Source organism: Ceratina calcarata, unplaced genomic scaffold (genome assembly GCF_001652005.2).
Source record: "Ceratina calcarata isolate Rehan_Ccalc_2016 unplaced genomic scaffold, ASM165200v1 scaffold986, whole genome shotgun sequence".
NCBI classification, from domain to species: domain Eukaryota; kingdom Metazoa; phylum Arthropoda; class Insecta; order Hymenoptera; family Apidae; genus Ceratina; species Ceratina calcarata.
The window spans coordinates 12,342-23,353 of record NW_017181282.1 but is presented as its reverse complement, the minus strand read 5'-3'; the positions used below and the strand labels follow the sequence as shown (position 1 = coordinate 23,353).

General features: G+C 41.2%; 4 protein-coding genes across 13 annotated transcripts in view; 2 read left to right on the top strand and 2 right to left on the bottom strand.

Annotated features, from left to right (window-relative positions):
- Positions 1-5,113: 5,113 nt before the first annotated feature.
- LOC108631969 (U3 small nucleolar RNA-associated protein 14 homolog A-like) lies at positions 5,114-6,240 on the bottom strand. The gene is made up of 3 exons (XM_018036243.2): positions 5,926-6,240; positions 5,477-5,693; positions 5,114-5,359 (listed from the first exon to the last, which is right to left on the bottom strand). The coding sequence occupies exons 1-3, from the start codon at positions 6,021-6,023 to the stop codon at positions 5,297-5,299; spliced, it is 378 nt and encodes a 125-aa protein (XP_017891732.1). The 5' UTR covers positions 6,024-6,240; the 3' UTR covers positions 5,114-5,296.
- Positions 6,241-6,281: 41 nt separating this feature from the next.
- Positions 6,282-7,702, top strand: LOC108631972 (uncharacterized). Its single transcript, XM_018036247.2, has 4 exons — positions 6,282-6,855; positions 7,178-7,305; positions 7,401-7,443; positions 7,517-7,702. The coding sequence occupies exons 1-4, from the start codon at positions 6,713-6,715 to the stop codon at positions 7,677-7,679; spliced, it is 477 nt and encodes a 158-aa protein (XP_017891736.1). The 5' UTR covers positions 6,282-6,712; the 3' UTR covers positions 7,680-7,702.
- LOC108631970 (uncharacterized) lies at positions 7,552-10,496 on the top strand. Of its 2 annotated transcripts, XM_018036245.2 has the most exons (9): positions 7,552-7,655; positions 8,400-8,554; positions 8,635-8,720; positions 8,928-9,212; positions 9,301-9,484; positions 9,539-9,761; positions 9,843-9,881; positions 9,978-10,120; positions 10,190-10,496. In XM_018036245.2, the coding sequence occupies exons 2-9, from the start codon at positions 8,401-8,403 to the stop codon at positions 10,306-10,308; spliced, it is 1,233 nt and encodes a 410-aa protein (XP_017891734.1). In that variant the 5' UTR covers positions 7,552-7,655; position 8,400; the 3' UTR covers positions 10,309-10,496. The 2 variants fall into 2 exon arrangements, with proteins under 2 accessions (XP_017891734.1, XP_017891733.1); XM_018036244.2 differs by lacking the exon at positions 7,552-7,655 and having other exon boundaries at positions 8,342-8,554.
- The window catches only part of LOC108631973 (U3 small nucleolar RNA-associated protein 14 homolog A-like), a 6,873-nt gene continuing 3,628 nt past the window's right edge, over positions 7,768-11,012 (bottom strand). The window contains exons 3-7 of one of the 9 annotated variants that reach the window (XR_003390016.1): positions 9,578-9,757; positions 9,326-9,463; positions 9,155-9,251; positions 8,272-9,074; positions 7,768-8,194 (exon numbers count right to left, since the gene is read on the bottom strand). The gene's annotated coding sequence lies outside the window, so the exon portion shown is untranslated. Of the gene's footprint in view, positions 8,195-8,271; positions 9,075-9,154; positions 9,252-9,325; positions 9,464-9,536; positions 9,758-9,805; positions 10,139-11,012 lie in introns of those variants that run through there. The other 8 variants (XR_003390021.1, XR_003390017.1, XR_003390018.1 and 5 more) reach the window with 8 other exon arrangements.

The following is an 11,012-nucleotide window of genomic DNA, read 5'->3' as shown; positions in this document are numbered from 1 at the left end:
ATGGTGCGCAGTAGGTCTAGGACGAAGTTTTCGCATGATCACGCGGAACTTTTCAATGAAAATCTGCGGATCATGGTCTAATTCTTCGGAGTCGAAGAATTCCGCGGGTACTTTAAGTGTGGTACCATACAGGTATTCGGCCGGAGACGCTTTAAGATCCTCTTTGTACGCGGTGCGTAATCCTAAGAGGACGACGGGCAGCGCGTCGATCCACTCCGTAGGTTGGTGACACGAAAGAGCCACTTTCAAGGAGCGGTGCCAGCGTTCAATTAGCCCATTTGCCTGCGGGTGGTAGGCGGTTGTCCTGCAGCGGTGTGCACCCGTCAGTTTCACCAAAGCAGCGAAGAGTTGAGCCTCAAACTGCGATCCTCTGTCGGTCGTTATTAGCCTGGGAGCGCCAAAACGAGCGATCCAGTGGGCGAAAACTGTATCCGCGACTGCGGCTGCCGTGATGTCCTTGATCGGAACAGCCTCGGGCCATCGAGAGAATCGATCCATCATGGTCAGCAAATACGAGTAACCATGTGACGGCGGCAGTGGACCCACAATGTCAATGTGGATGTGCTCGAAACGACCATCAGGGACTGTGATCTTATCTGGAAGCATATGAGTGTGTCTGCCGATCTTTGCCCGTTGACACGTGAGACAGGTCTTGACCCATTCGGCGATGTCCGAATTCATGCCGGGCCAGACGAAATGGTCCGCGATATACTTCCGTGTAGCTCTCGTTCCTGGATGTGACATGCTGTGTGCCAGATCAAACACTTGCTTGCGGAGCGGTTCTGGGATGTATGTTCGGATGCTGTCGTCGGAGACTGCACAATATAGAACGTCATTAGATCCTGTAAGCGAGAATTTACAGAGTTTCAAACCGGTGGTGGTAGATGCGAGAAGCTGGCGGAGCTGTTGATCCGTGGCCTGTGCCTCGGCGATAACATGGGTATCGAGCGAGACAGGCATTGTGATCGACTCAACGCGCGAGAGAGCGTCAGCCACCATGTTGTCGGTTCCAGAAATGTATCTGATATCTGTTGTAAATTCCGAAATAAAAGAGATCTGATTAGTTTGCCTGGACGTAGAATGGTTGGATGCGCGAGAAAACATAGATGTTAGCGGCTTGTGGTCGGTGATGATGTGGAACTTCCTGCCTTCGAGAGTGTCTCGGAAATACTTGATGGCCTTGTGAATCGCAAGGAGTTCGCGATCATACGTGCTGTATTTTTGCTCGGCGGGTGCCAGTTTCTTAGAGAAGAAACTTAATGGTTGCCAGTTTCCGTCAACCTTCTGCTGTAATACTGCACCAATGGCAGTATTGGACGCGTCGGTCTGTAGTGCAATTTCCACGTCGCTTGCTGGGAAAGCTAGGAAAGTTGCTCGAGCAAGCTCATCCTTGAGTCGCTGAAAAGCGGTCTTCGCGACCTCCGTCCACTCAATGACCTGGGCATTTTGTTTGCGGCTTCCAGCAACCAGCGACTGCAGTGGAGTCTGAATGACTGCAGCGTTCTTGAGGAAGCGATGGTAGAAGTTCACCATTCCCAGGAAACGTCGCAGGTCCTTAACCGTGGTCGGCAGTGGAAAATCCACGATGGCCTTTACCTTAATAGGCAAAGGTATGACACCATCCTTGCTGATGCGATGTCCTAGGTAATCCACCTGCGCCTGGCCGAAAACACATTTCTCCCTGTTGACCAAGAGACCGTACCGTTGAAGACGCTCGAAAAGCTGGCGAAGATGACGTTCGTGTTCCTCCGGAGACGAGGAGGCGATGAGGACGTCGTCGATGTAAATCGCGCAGAAGTCCAACCCTGCGAGCACCTCGTTCATGAACCTCTGAAAAGATTGAGCCGCATTACGCAAGCCGAAGGTCATCCGGGTGAATTCGAACAGCCCAAACGGGGTTATGATTGCCGTCTTGGGTACGTCTTCCTCTCTGATCGGGATCTGATGATAGGCGCGTTTCAGATCGATAGTGGAAAAGATACTGGATCCATGCAGGAAAGCAGTACAGTCTTGTAGGAATGGTATTGGGTAACGATCCGGGACCGTCACACTGTTCAACCGCCTGTAATCTCCACAAGGACGCCATGATCCGTCCTTCTTCTTCACCATGTGGAGCGGGCTGGCCCACGGACTCTTGGATGGACGACAAATACCTTGCTGGACCATTTCATCAAATACATGGCGTGCTGACCTGAACTTCTCTGGATCCAGGCGGCGAGCTCTAGCTGTCAATGGTGGCCCAGTGGTCTCGATGAAATGGACCACGTCGTGAGGAATTTTCGTCGAAGCTCGCTGTTCCCTTAGCAGTGAAGGGGTCTCGTTCAGGAGCTCTTGGTACCGGTTGCTGCCCTTGACTCGCAGTATCGACGGGGTCGACGACGAAGTCACTGTTCCGCGTGCTTCGCTTGATGACTTGGCGTCAATGAGTCTTGCAGCTCGAACATCTACTAGCAAATCAAAATGATTCAAAAAATCAGTACCAATGATTGCTCTATTGACGACAGCAATCGTGAAAGGCCATTCCATGGGGCGACCAAGACCTAGGTCGAGTTTTAAAATTCTTTCCCCGAACGTGAGGATTTTCGTCTCGTTGGCGGCGAAAAAAGGTGGTCCTTGTGGACGTTGCCGATCCTGCACCGATGCAGGGATGACAGACACATCTGCGCCCGTGTCAATCAGGAAAGGTGTTCCAGAGACCCTGTCACTGACGATGAGGCGACGTTGTGTAAATGCTCCGGTGGTTGTCGCCGAGACTACCGGAGGTTTCCGTTTCCCTGTGCGGAAGAACGAGACCAACTGCATGGGGGTCTGCAGCCTCGCGCTTGCTCACCGTATCGGCGGTGAATGTAGCACAACCCGTCGCGAGATTTAGATCGACCGCGATTGCGTTCTTGCGATCTATGTCGACGGCGGAAACTGTCACTTCGCGCACCAGCGTCTTTCAAGTTACGAATCTCAGCCTCGAGTCTGCGTAAGCGACCGCAAATTTCTAACAACGGATCTGAATAACCCGAACTAGCACTCGAGCTAATGGTCGGCGTCGGACTCGATGCGCTCGCGACCGCACTCACTCCCGGCGATGACGCGGAACTCCCGAGCACATTAAATTGTTCGTAGATGCGATCCGCATACAACGCGAGCGTTTGTAAATCGACTGCGTCGCTAACAGCCAGTATCGGTCGCACTTTGGGTGGCAATTGTTCAAGGAACAACGACCTTAGCACGGAATCGTTTGGAGATGCGTTCGTAACCGCGCGCAACTTACACAAATATGCCGACGGCTTTTCGGTGCCCATCTCGTGCGTTCGTAACAGTCGCCGCAGCTTAGCCTCCTGCGACTCGCCAAAAGTTTCGAGAATGCGTCGTTTAACGGCCTCGTACTTACTCTGCTCCGGGGGAGCAAGCACGATGTCACGCACAGCCACGAGTGCGTCACCGTTAATGTTCACGCACACCGCACCGAACTTGTCCTCGTCCGTCGTTTTATTGTTCTGGACGAAATATAGCTCCACTTGTCTGAGCCATAATTCCGGGTCGTCCTTGATGAACGTTGGAAACGTACACTTAACGGAACGCTGCGCGAGCGCTGGGGAATTACCGGAAGGTTCCGTCATCGCGATGCCTGGATCTGAACAATCCGGCGATTGAGGGTCAACGTTTTCGAGTCGCGCTTGATTACGCGTTACCGGCATTAGAATGTCTCGATAACGATAATGCGCGCACTGCACAACACGCGCACAAAGTAATTTGCACGAGTACAACACGCCACGTGCACTTTGTTTGGATGGCCGACGTTGGACGGAATTTCAGTTCGGACGCTAGCCACGTGTTTTTCACGGTCACTGAATCTACTCGGTAATTAGCTAACCGATCACGTCGGGGTCACCAATTTATGTGGGGGCTGTGTGCAGGGCAGCAGGACTCTCTGGTATCGTCTTATGCGTGGTACGCATGCACATGGCGAGAGCCGTTATGATCTGACTCCGGATTCCAAAACCCTTTGCTCCCATATAATAAAATTTACTGAACCGTTATGATGAGGCAGGTATGGAGCTCTACCTCCAAGAAATGATAAACGCTGATTAACGATTGCACAGGATCGTTTATTCTGATGGCGAAAAGGCCCGCGTACAATGTCTGTATAAAATGGCGAACCTCGTGGTCGCTTACAAGTACGATCGCCACGCGTGGCTAGAAATTTTGAGCTCGATACAAAAGATATCGATTCGCTTCGATTCGTCGTTTAATCACTATTCGTAATAGTAATCCGCGAGGGCGGATGCGCGTCGGATATCAACGATTGATTCGGATACGGCGGAACGCGGCTTAGGTAAGACGTGTATTTGTAACGCGAACGTGCGTTCTCGATGATGCGTTAACGAGGACTGTTAACCGTTGAGGAGTTTGAACGGCTAAGGAAGAAGCCTACATTGGTTTAACGCAAGGGCGTAAAACTCCCTAGATATGTTGGCGCAGTGACGCCACATTGGGGTTGCTCGCGGCGCCATCTAGCGTTCACGGCTGCGAACCCGTTTTTCTCTCTGGTGCAGCAATATTGGAGCCAAGAATTTTCGCTTTTAACAAGAAATTTCGTTTTTCCTCAATAACTCCTAAACCCTTGCAGATACGCGAAAAGTGCATACGACCTTTCTTGTAGATCAGATCGTCCTCTACAAGAAAGGCACCCTAACGACCCCCCTACGTCCATCCGTTCGGGAGTTATTGAGGAAAAACGAAAATCGCGAAAATCTGAAGGCTAACCCCTTTGGAAAAATGTCAAAAAAAAAGAATTGTTTTTTTTCGCGAAATACACGTATTAGTCATCAGAATGCTTTAACCAAAAGTTCTTTTGCTTCCAACTGCAATATTTCACGAGTTATTGGCATTTTATTGGCATTCGCGAAATTCGCCCGTCGAATTCAGCGAACTTTTAAAAAGACTTTTCGTTTTTCCTCAATAACTCCCGAACGGGTGGACGTAGGGGGGCGTATTTAGGCTCATTTTGTAGGGGACGACGAGATATACAATTTCTGTGCAAAAAGAATTCGCTAGTGTCAATGGTTAACGAGTTATAGACGAAAAACGAAAAACGGTTTTTTGCAAATTACTTTTAATGTCAAAGAGAACTCGTCGTCTTTCTCTTCAATATTTTCTTTCTGTGGTTCTAATGCAGCAAGTTCTTTCTCTAGATCTGATTGAATTCTAAATTTTTTTACGAACTCGTTAGATGATTCCAATTTTAATGACGAATGATTCAAAGGAAACTGAAGTGAGTCTGCTACTCTGTTCTTCATTATTACTGCGTTCCATTTTTTTTTAGTTCTTTCTTTGTACCTTCAAAGCCAACTATTCTCTTTATCTAGAAATTAACAATCTTATCAATTTTAAATGTGTATTATTACATTATTCTTAATACTTATGTAGAATTATGTACAGACTACGATCTTTTACTACATAAAACAACTAACTGTCTCACCCTTTCTGCTGCAGGTTTCTCCAATGGTTTTGGTAATACACGAATATTCTTTTTTGCTGTTTCTATGTTCCTTGCAATCTCAATATGATGACCTTTTTTCCTTAAAATTCTAGCTATTTCCTGCACATGAACTGTATCTTGATCAGATATGCCACTTTTAACCAAATGAAATTCTGACACTTCTAATGTAGGTTCACTTCTTTCCACTTTCTTCACTCTGTAAGGTGATTATACAACTATTTAATTAAAATTTGTTGTGCCATGTGACATATTATTTTCGCTATTTAAAATGTCTTTCTCATGGAATAGATGCAGTTCCCATATAATATTGATTTAATTATCTTTATATACTGTTAAATAAGTAAATAATTTCATTATGCCAGGTGTGATAAGTCTCTCAGAAATGACAAATAAAACTTATAGAGGTTATAAATTTAATATATATTTACCTTTGCCCTTTATCAAGCTGTGATACAGCTTCCAGAAGCTTAGAATGAGATTTTGATACATATTGTTCTGTATCATCTAAAATACTTGTGTCATCCATTATTATTTTATTGTCTTCTAATTCAGTTGCACCGCGTGTATCATTTACAATATTGCCATTTAAAAATTTCGATCTCCTCCTTCCATAGTATGTACTTTATGGTACTTTAGAGCATATCTTGGAGCATGTACTATATGTCAGTTCAAATCGGTGGTCCAAGATTTCAAATATAATGGGAACGTATACGTATTTTAAAATAAGTAGTACATATCCTCAATTATTAATATTACGATAATTTGGAGTGATTTGAAAAATCATTAGTATTTACTTGTTAATTATTTTACTACCTTAGAAAATAGCTTCGAAATATACATTTTCGAATTTAAAAGGCGACGTTGCCAAATCAACACGTATAACAACGAAATCAATCGCACTGTAAACTTTTATTCATTTTAGTAAATTAAAAAGAATTTTCCGTAATAAGATCACGTCAAAATTCATAAATAGATTTAACAAATATTATTTATCATTTAACAAGATCAACATTTAAAAAGATTTATTTTACTTACACTCGATTGAGTTCGGAGTTACAGAAAAACCAATGAGAACGACTGAACGACCAGAACCACTTTAAGGAAACCGGTGTAAGAGTTGTAACGGTCGTAGTCAGTTTTAACGAAGTTCTATCATTTCAATTTGTATTTTATACGATTTTGATAATTTAATTAATTGTCATCAATTATTATACAATGTTTTACTCAACGGAGCTGCTCTCCCTTCGAGGAAGGGGTAAATTGGCTCGAGTCTGGTTAGCCGCAATTTTAGGCGAGGAGATGTTTAAAAAAACTTGCAAAGCAATAATGATTAAACAAATCGATGTAGCCGCTGTTTGGTATGATTCTCTTTTTGTCTTATATATGTATCCGTACAGTTGACTCCGTACTTTCTTAAATCGCACACTATTTACTTGGTTATTTGTGAACCGGTCAAGCTGTTTTTCATTTAAACATATGAAAGTAGACCTAGGGTTCAATGTAATTTTGTTAATGCCATAAAATATAGAGAAAATAGAGTAAATAAACGAACTCTTCTATATGGAGCTGATCCATGCTCTTCAATGCATTTTTTATCTCTGAATCACCTGGTCTAGAGTCTCCACCATTTAGGTGCTCGATCTATTGTCATATACCTATGGTTTTTCTTTAAATTTTCAGCGCCGAAGTCTCATCAGTAATTGAACAGCGAGGCAGGGGAAACTATGTTAGATTAAGTCTTTACCTTTCGTCTCAATTAATGTTCGGCGCTACGAGAATTCTTTACTATCAAACAAAATACTTCCAAGGTCACGAAATTTTCATAATGAACTTTATTATATTTTATAATAAAGTGTATTTCGTAAATTTTTCTAACATTTTTTGTTTTCTTATTTTATTGTAGATAGCGTAATCAATGAGATCCGTAATTTACATAATAGAAAAAGGTATGATTATTGAAGTACTTATCTTTAGGAAAGATCTGATTTGTATAAATAGTAAACGCTTATAATTTTTTAGATTAAGAAACGCGGATCAAGAACATCCAGTATCCGATTTTTTATTCGAGGTACCAGAACCTCCCGCTCTCGCATTGCCATTCTCAAGGGATAAACATTTGATTACAGAAGAACCTTATCCCATTACCAGTGAACATTTGGTAAGAAAAAATCATTCCTTGTAATGAAAACAAAGAGAGCTGCTGCATGTCTTATTTCCTTAATCTTGTTCCTTCATTTTATTGCAAAAGTTCTTGTCTGATTTGAAGCAAGAGCACAGTCCAAATGTACAAATAGAATGTTTTTGCTACAATTTCAATATTCAGGTCCTTTCCAAACTTGTATAATAATAGACAAAATGAAGACTTGCGAGGGTACTATTTTTAGATAGGTTTATACAATATAATATTAAAACGAATATCTATGTCGAAGTACGATGTGATATGACCTGCCTCTGCAAATGAGGCACAAACTTTTGCACTGACCTCGTATTTTAAACCTGCATGTTACTATATTACATTCAATTTAAATTTAGATACAAGAAGACATGAATTTCGGAGTGCTTACCACTGACGAACTGGAGAGATTCCTATTACATGAAGGAGAAGGATCCTTGTCAGTTCTCCGTCATTTATCATCACTTCCAAGATCCTATTCTTAATACTCACTTTTTCATTTCCAAAAATCTCAATTACTAATTCTGCAGATAGAAAAATATCTCTCTGTTAATCGTTTGTACTCGTTTCAACCATCATTTTTGTTTTTATTATCCCTTACATTTCATATTTCATTATGCAATATTACGAGTTCAAAGGATTAAATAGTTTTTTATTATAATTATAAACATGTCTGTGTTATTTCATGTGTACATTAATAACTAAAAATACAATTACATTATTATTTAGTATGGAAATAAGAGGATTCAATTGGAATGAGCCAACAGATCTTCCTGAGAACTTAGCGGAAGATCCGATGCCAGGTACTTCAGGAATCAATACGATACAATCAGAAACCTTGTTACCACACGAGCCAATTAGTCAACGTGAATTTCTGATTGAAGGTAATCAAAAAATTCCATTTACAATAGAATTTTCCACATCTAAACCAAGTACAAAAATGTAGGCTTTATCTTCCTTTCAGGTAGTGAAATTAATATACTTGCTCCTTCTACTCCTGAGAAGAGGCCTCTAACATCTCCTACAGAGCCTCCTTCAAAAAGAAGTAAAGTATGTTGAATAAAAAGAAAAATTTGAAATTTTTTTCATCTTTATTCTTTTAATATTATACATGAAATGTCCCGATTTCTGTTCACATCACAATATTTACTTATTGGCTTATAAATTACAGATAAACGAGCTAGTGAATGGAAATTGTCACGTGAACAGAGATTGAGACATTTACCTTACTTCCATGGACCACATTTTATTTTACAGATCCAGCCGATAAGTGCTGAGAGAGAATTGATACCTACGACTCTAATTGAACTAGAACCAGCACCTGTGCCTGTAGCCGAAATTATACTAGAACAGCAATCCGAGCAGCAGATAGAAACACATGCTATGGCTCCTCCCAGATTATCTCTGGAACAGCAATTGATAGAAGCTTCTGAACAATTTAATCAAATGAGAACACAGAGAAGGATAATCATCGATCGACATACCATGTTGGATGGAACATCAATGCGTAGACGTATGGAGAACGTTACATTTCAGACTACAGTGAGTTCATAAACTTAGTCTTCTAGTTATGGACGATTTCTTAATATATAAAATTTACATTCTGTACTGTACGTTTCAATGATAACAGCTTAAACCGTGTAAAGTTTCCTTACCGCTGAAGTTATCAGCGCAAGAACATCTAACGAAGCCTGCGATGCACATGTTTGGTACAAAATGGGGAAAAACGTTAATGACATCCTTCCGTCGACGTTTGACTTACCCCTCGATGGTACCAGACGAATTTGATGTACCTAGATTTGATGATGTAATAGGTAAATATCAGAAGATTGGTAATTGGAATGTTTGTAATTGTAATCTTATTACAGCTGAAGAAATTCTGCGAAAGGACGAAACGAGTAAAGTACCAGATCAAACCGTCGAAATAAGTCAACTCGCTAGGCTCGAAACAACCGATCAATCCAAGACATTGGAGAGAACAGCTCCATTGTTGGATGTTGAAAGGGAGCTTGTAGATCAAATTGCAGAACAGCCACAAGCAGAATCGCTGGTGCAAGTTCCAGAAATTACTGTTCACGAAGAGAAACCTGAGTACATTATTTTTAATTATTTATTCAACCTAGTTTTTAACGTACATTTTACAATATACATGTTTATTTATAATTCTTTTAGAGAAGCTGTCGTCACGGTCCGGAAGACATTCGTTAGAAGGTAAACAGAAATGATTTATAGGGAAAAGTCTACGTCAGTCATCTTATATTATATGTCCACACTCTAGATTCATAATAAATATAAACATATTTGCAGTTCATCAATGCGTCTAACAAAACAAGATCTACTTGCACAAATGGAAGTTTTATGGAGCAATCAATTATGGATAAATTTCCACGAGTTGCTACCGCACAATTGTAGTAAAATAGAAACTGCACGTACCTTTGTACTCTGTTTAGGTAAGTCGAGCATTTATTTTCAAATTTATTGCTGTATCTAGAACCTGCTGATTTTTCTTGAATATTTAGAATTGCATGCGGAAAAGGTTATTGTTTTAAAACAAGCCGATGCGTTTGGCACAATTTGGATAGAAAAGTATGTTGAGTACAGTGAGTCAGAAACTAGCACAGAAGTTACGAGTAGCTAAACTTTAATTATATAAATTTATTTTTATAAAACAAATTTGTGTTATAATTTACGCTTGTGATGTATAATTCGTCAGAACTGAGATTGCTTAAAGCAAATGATCAAATAATTCGTATGTATATTAGTTTTGTTTATATTAATAACTTACATTTGTAATAGTATATTTAACATACCCCAGAATTTCACTTTCCAGGTTGATTTTCGGGTTGTTTCCATTCAAGTACATCTTCTTCACGTGTTTTGAAGCAGAATTCATGAGTTGTTCACACATATGTAGCATACAAGTCGACTTATATGCATCTCAGCCGAAGGTACCTCGAGAGGGACTGTAAGTATATCCTCAAATATACGCCAGAATTCCATTTTCTAGGTTGATTTTCGGGTTGTTTCCGTTGATGTGAATCTTCTTCACGTGTTTTGAAGCAGAATTCATGTGTTGTTCACACATATGTAGTACACAAGTCGACTTATACAAATCTAAGCCGAAGGTACCTAGAAAGAGACTGAACATATATCCTCAAATATACCCCAGAATTCCACTTTCCAGGTTGATTTTCGGGTTGTTTCCGTTGAAGTACATCTTCTTCACGTGTTTTGAAGCAGAATTCATGTGTTGTTCACACATATGTAGTATACAAGTCGACTTATATGCATCTCAGCCGAAGGTACCTAGAAAGTGACTGTAAATATATCCTCAAATATACC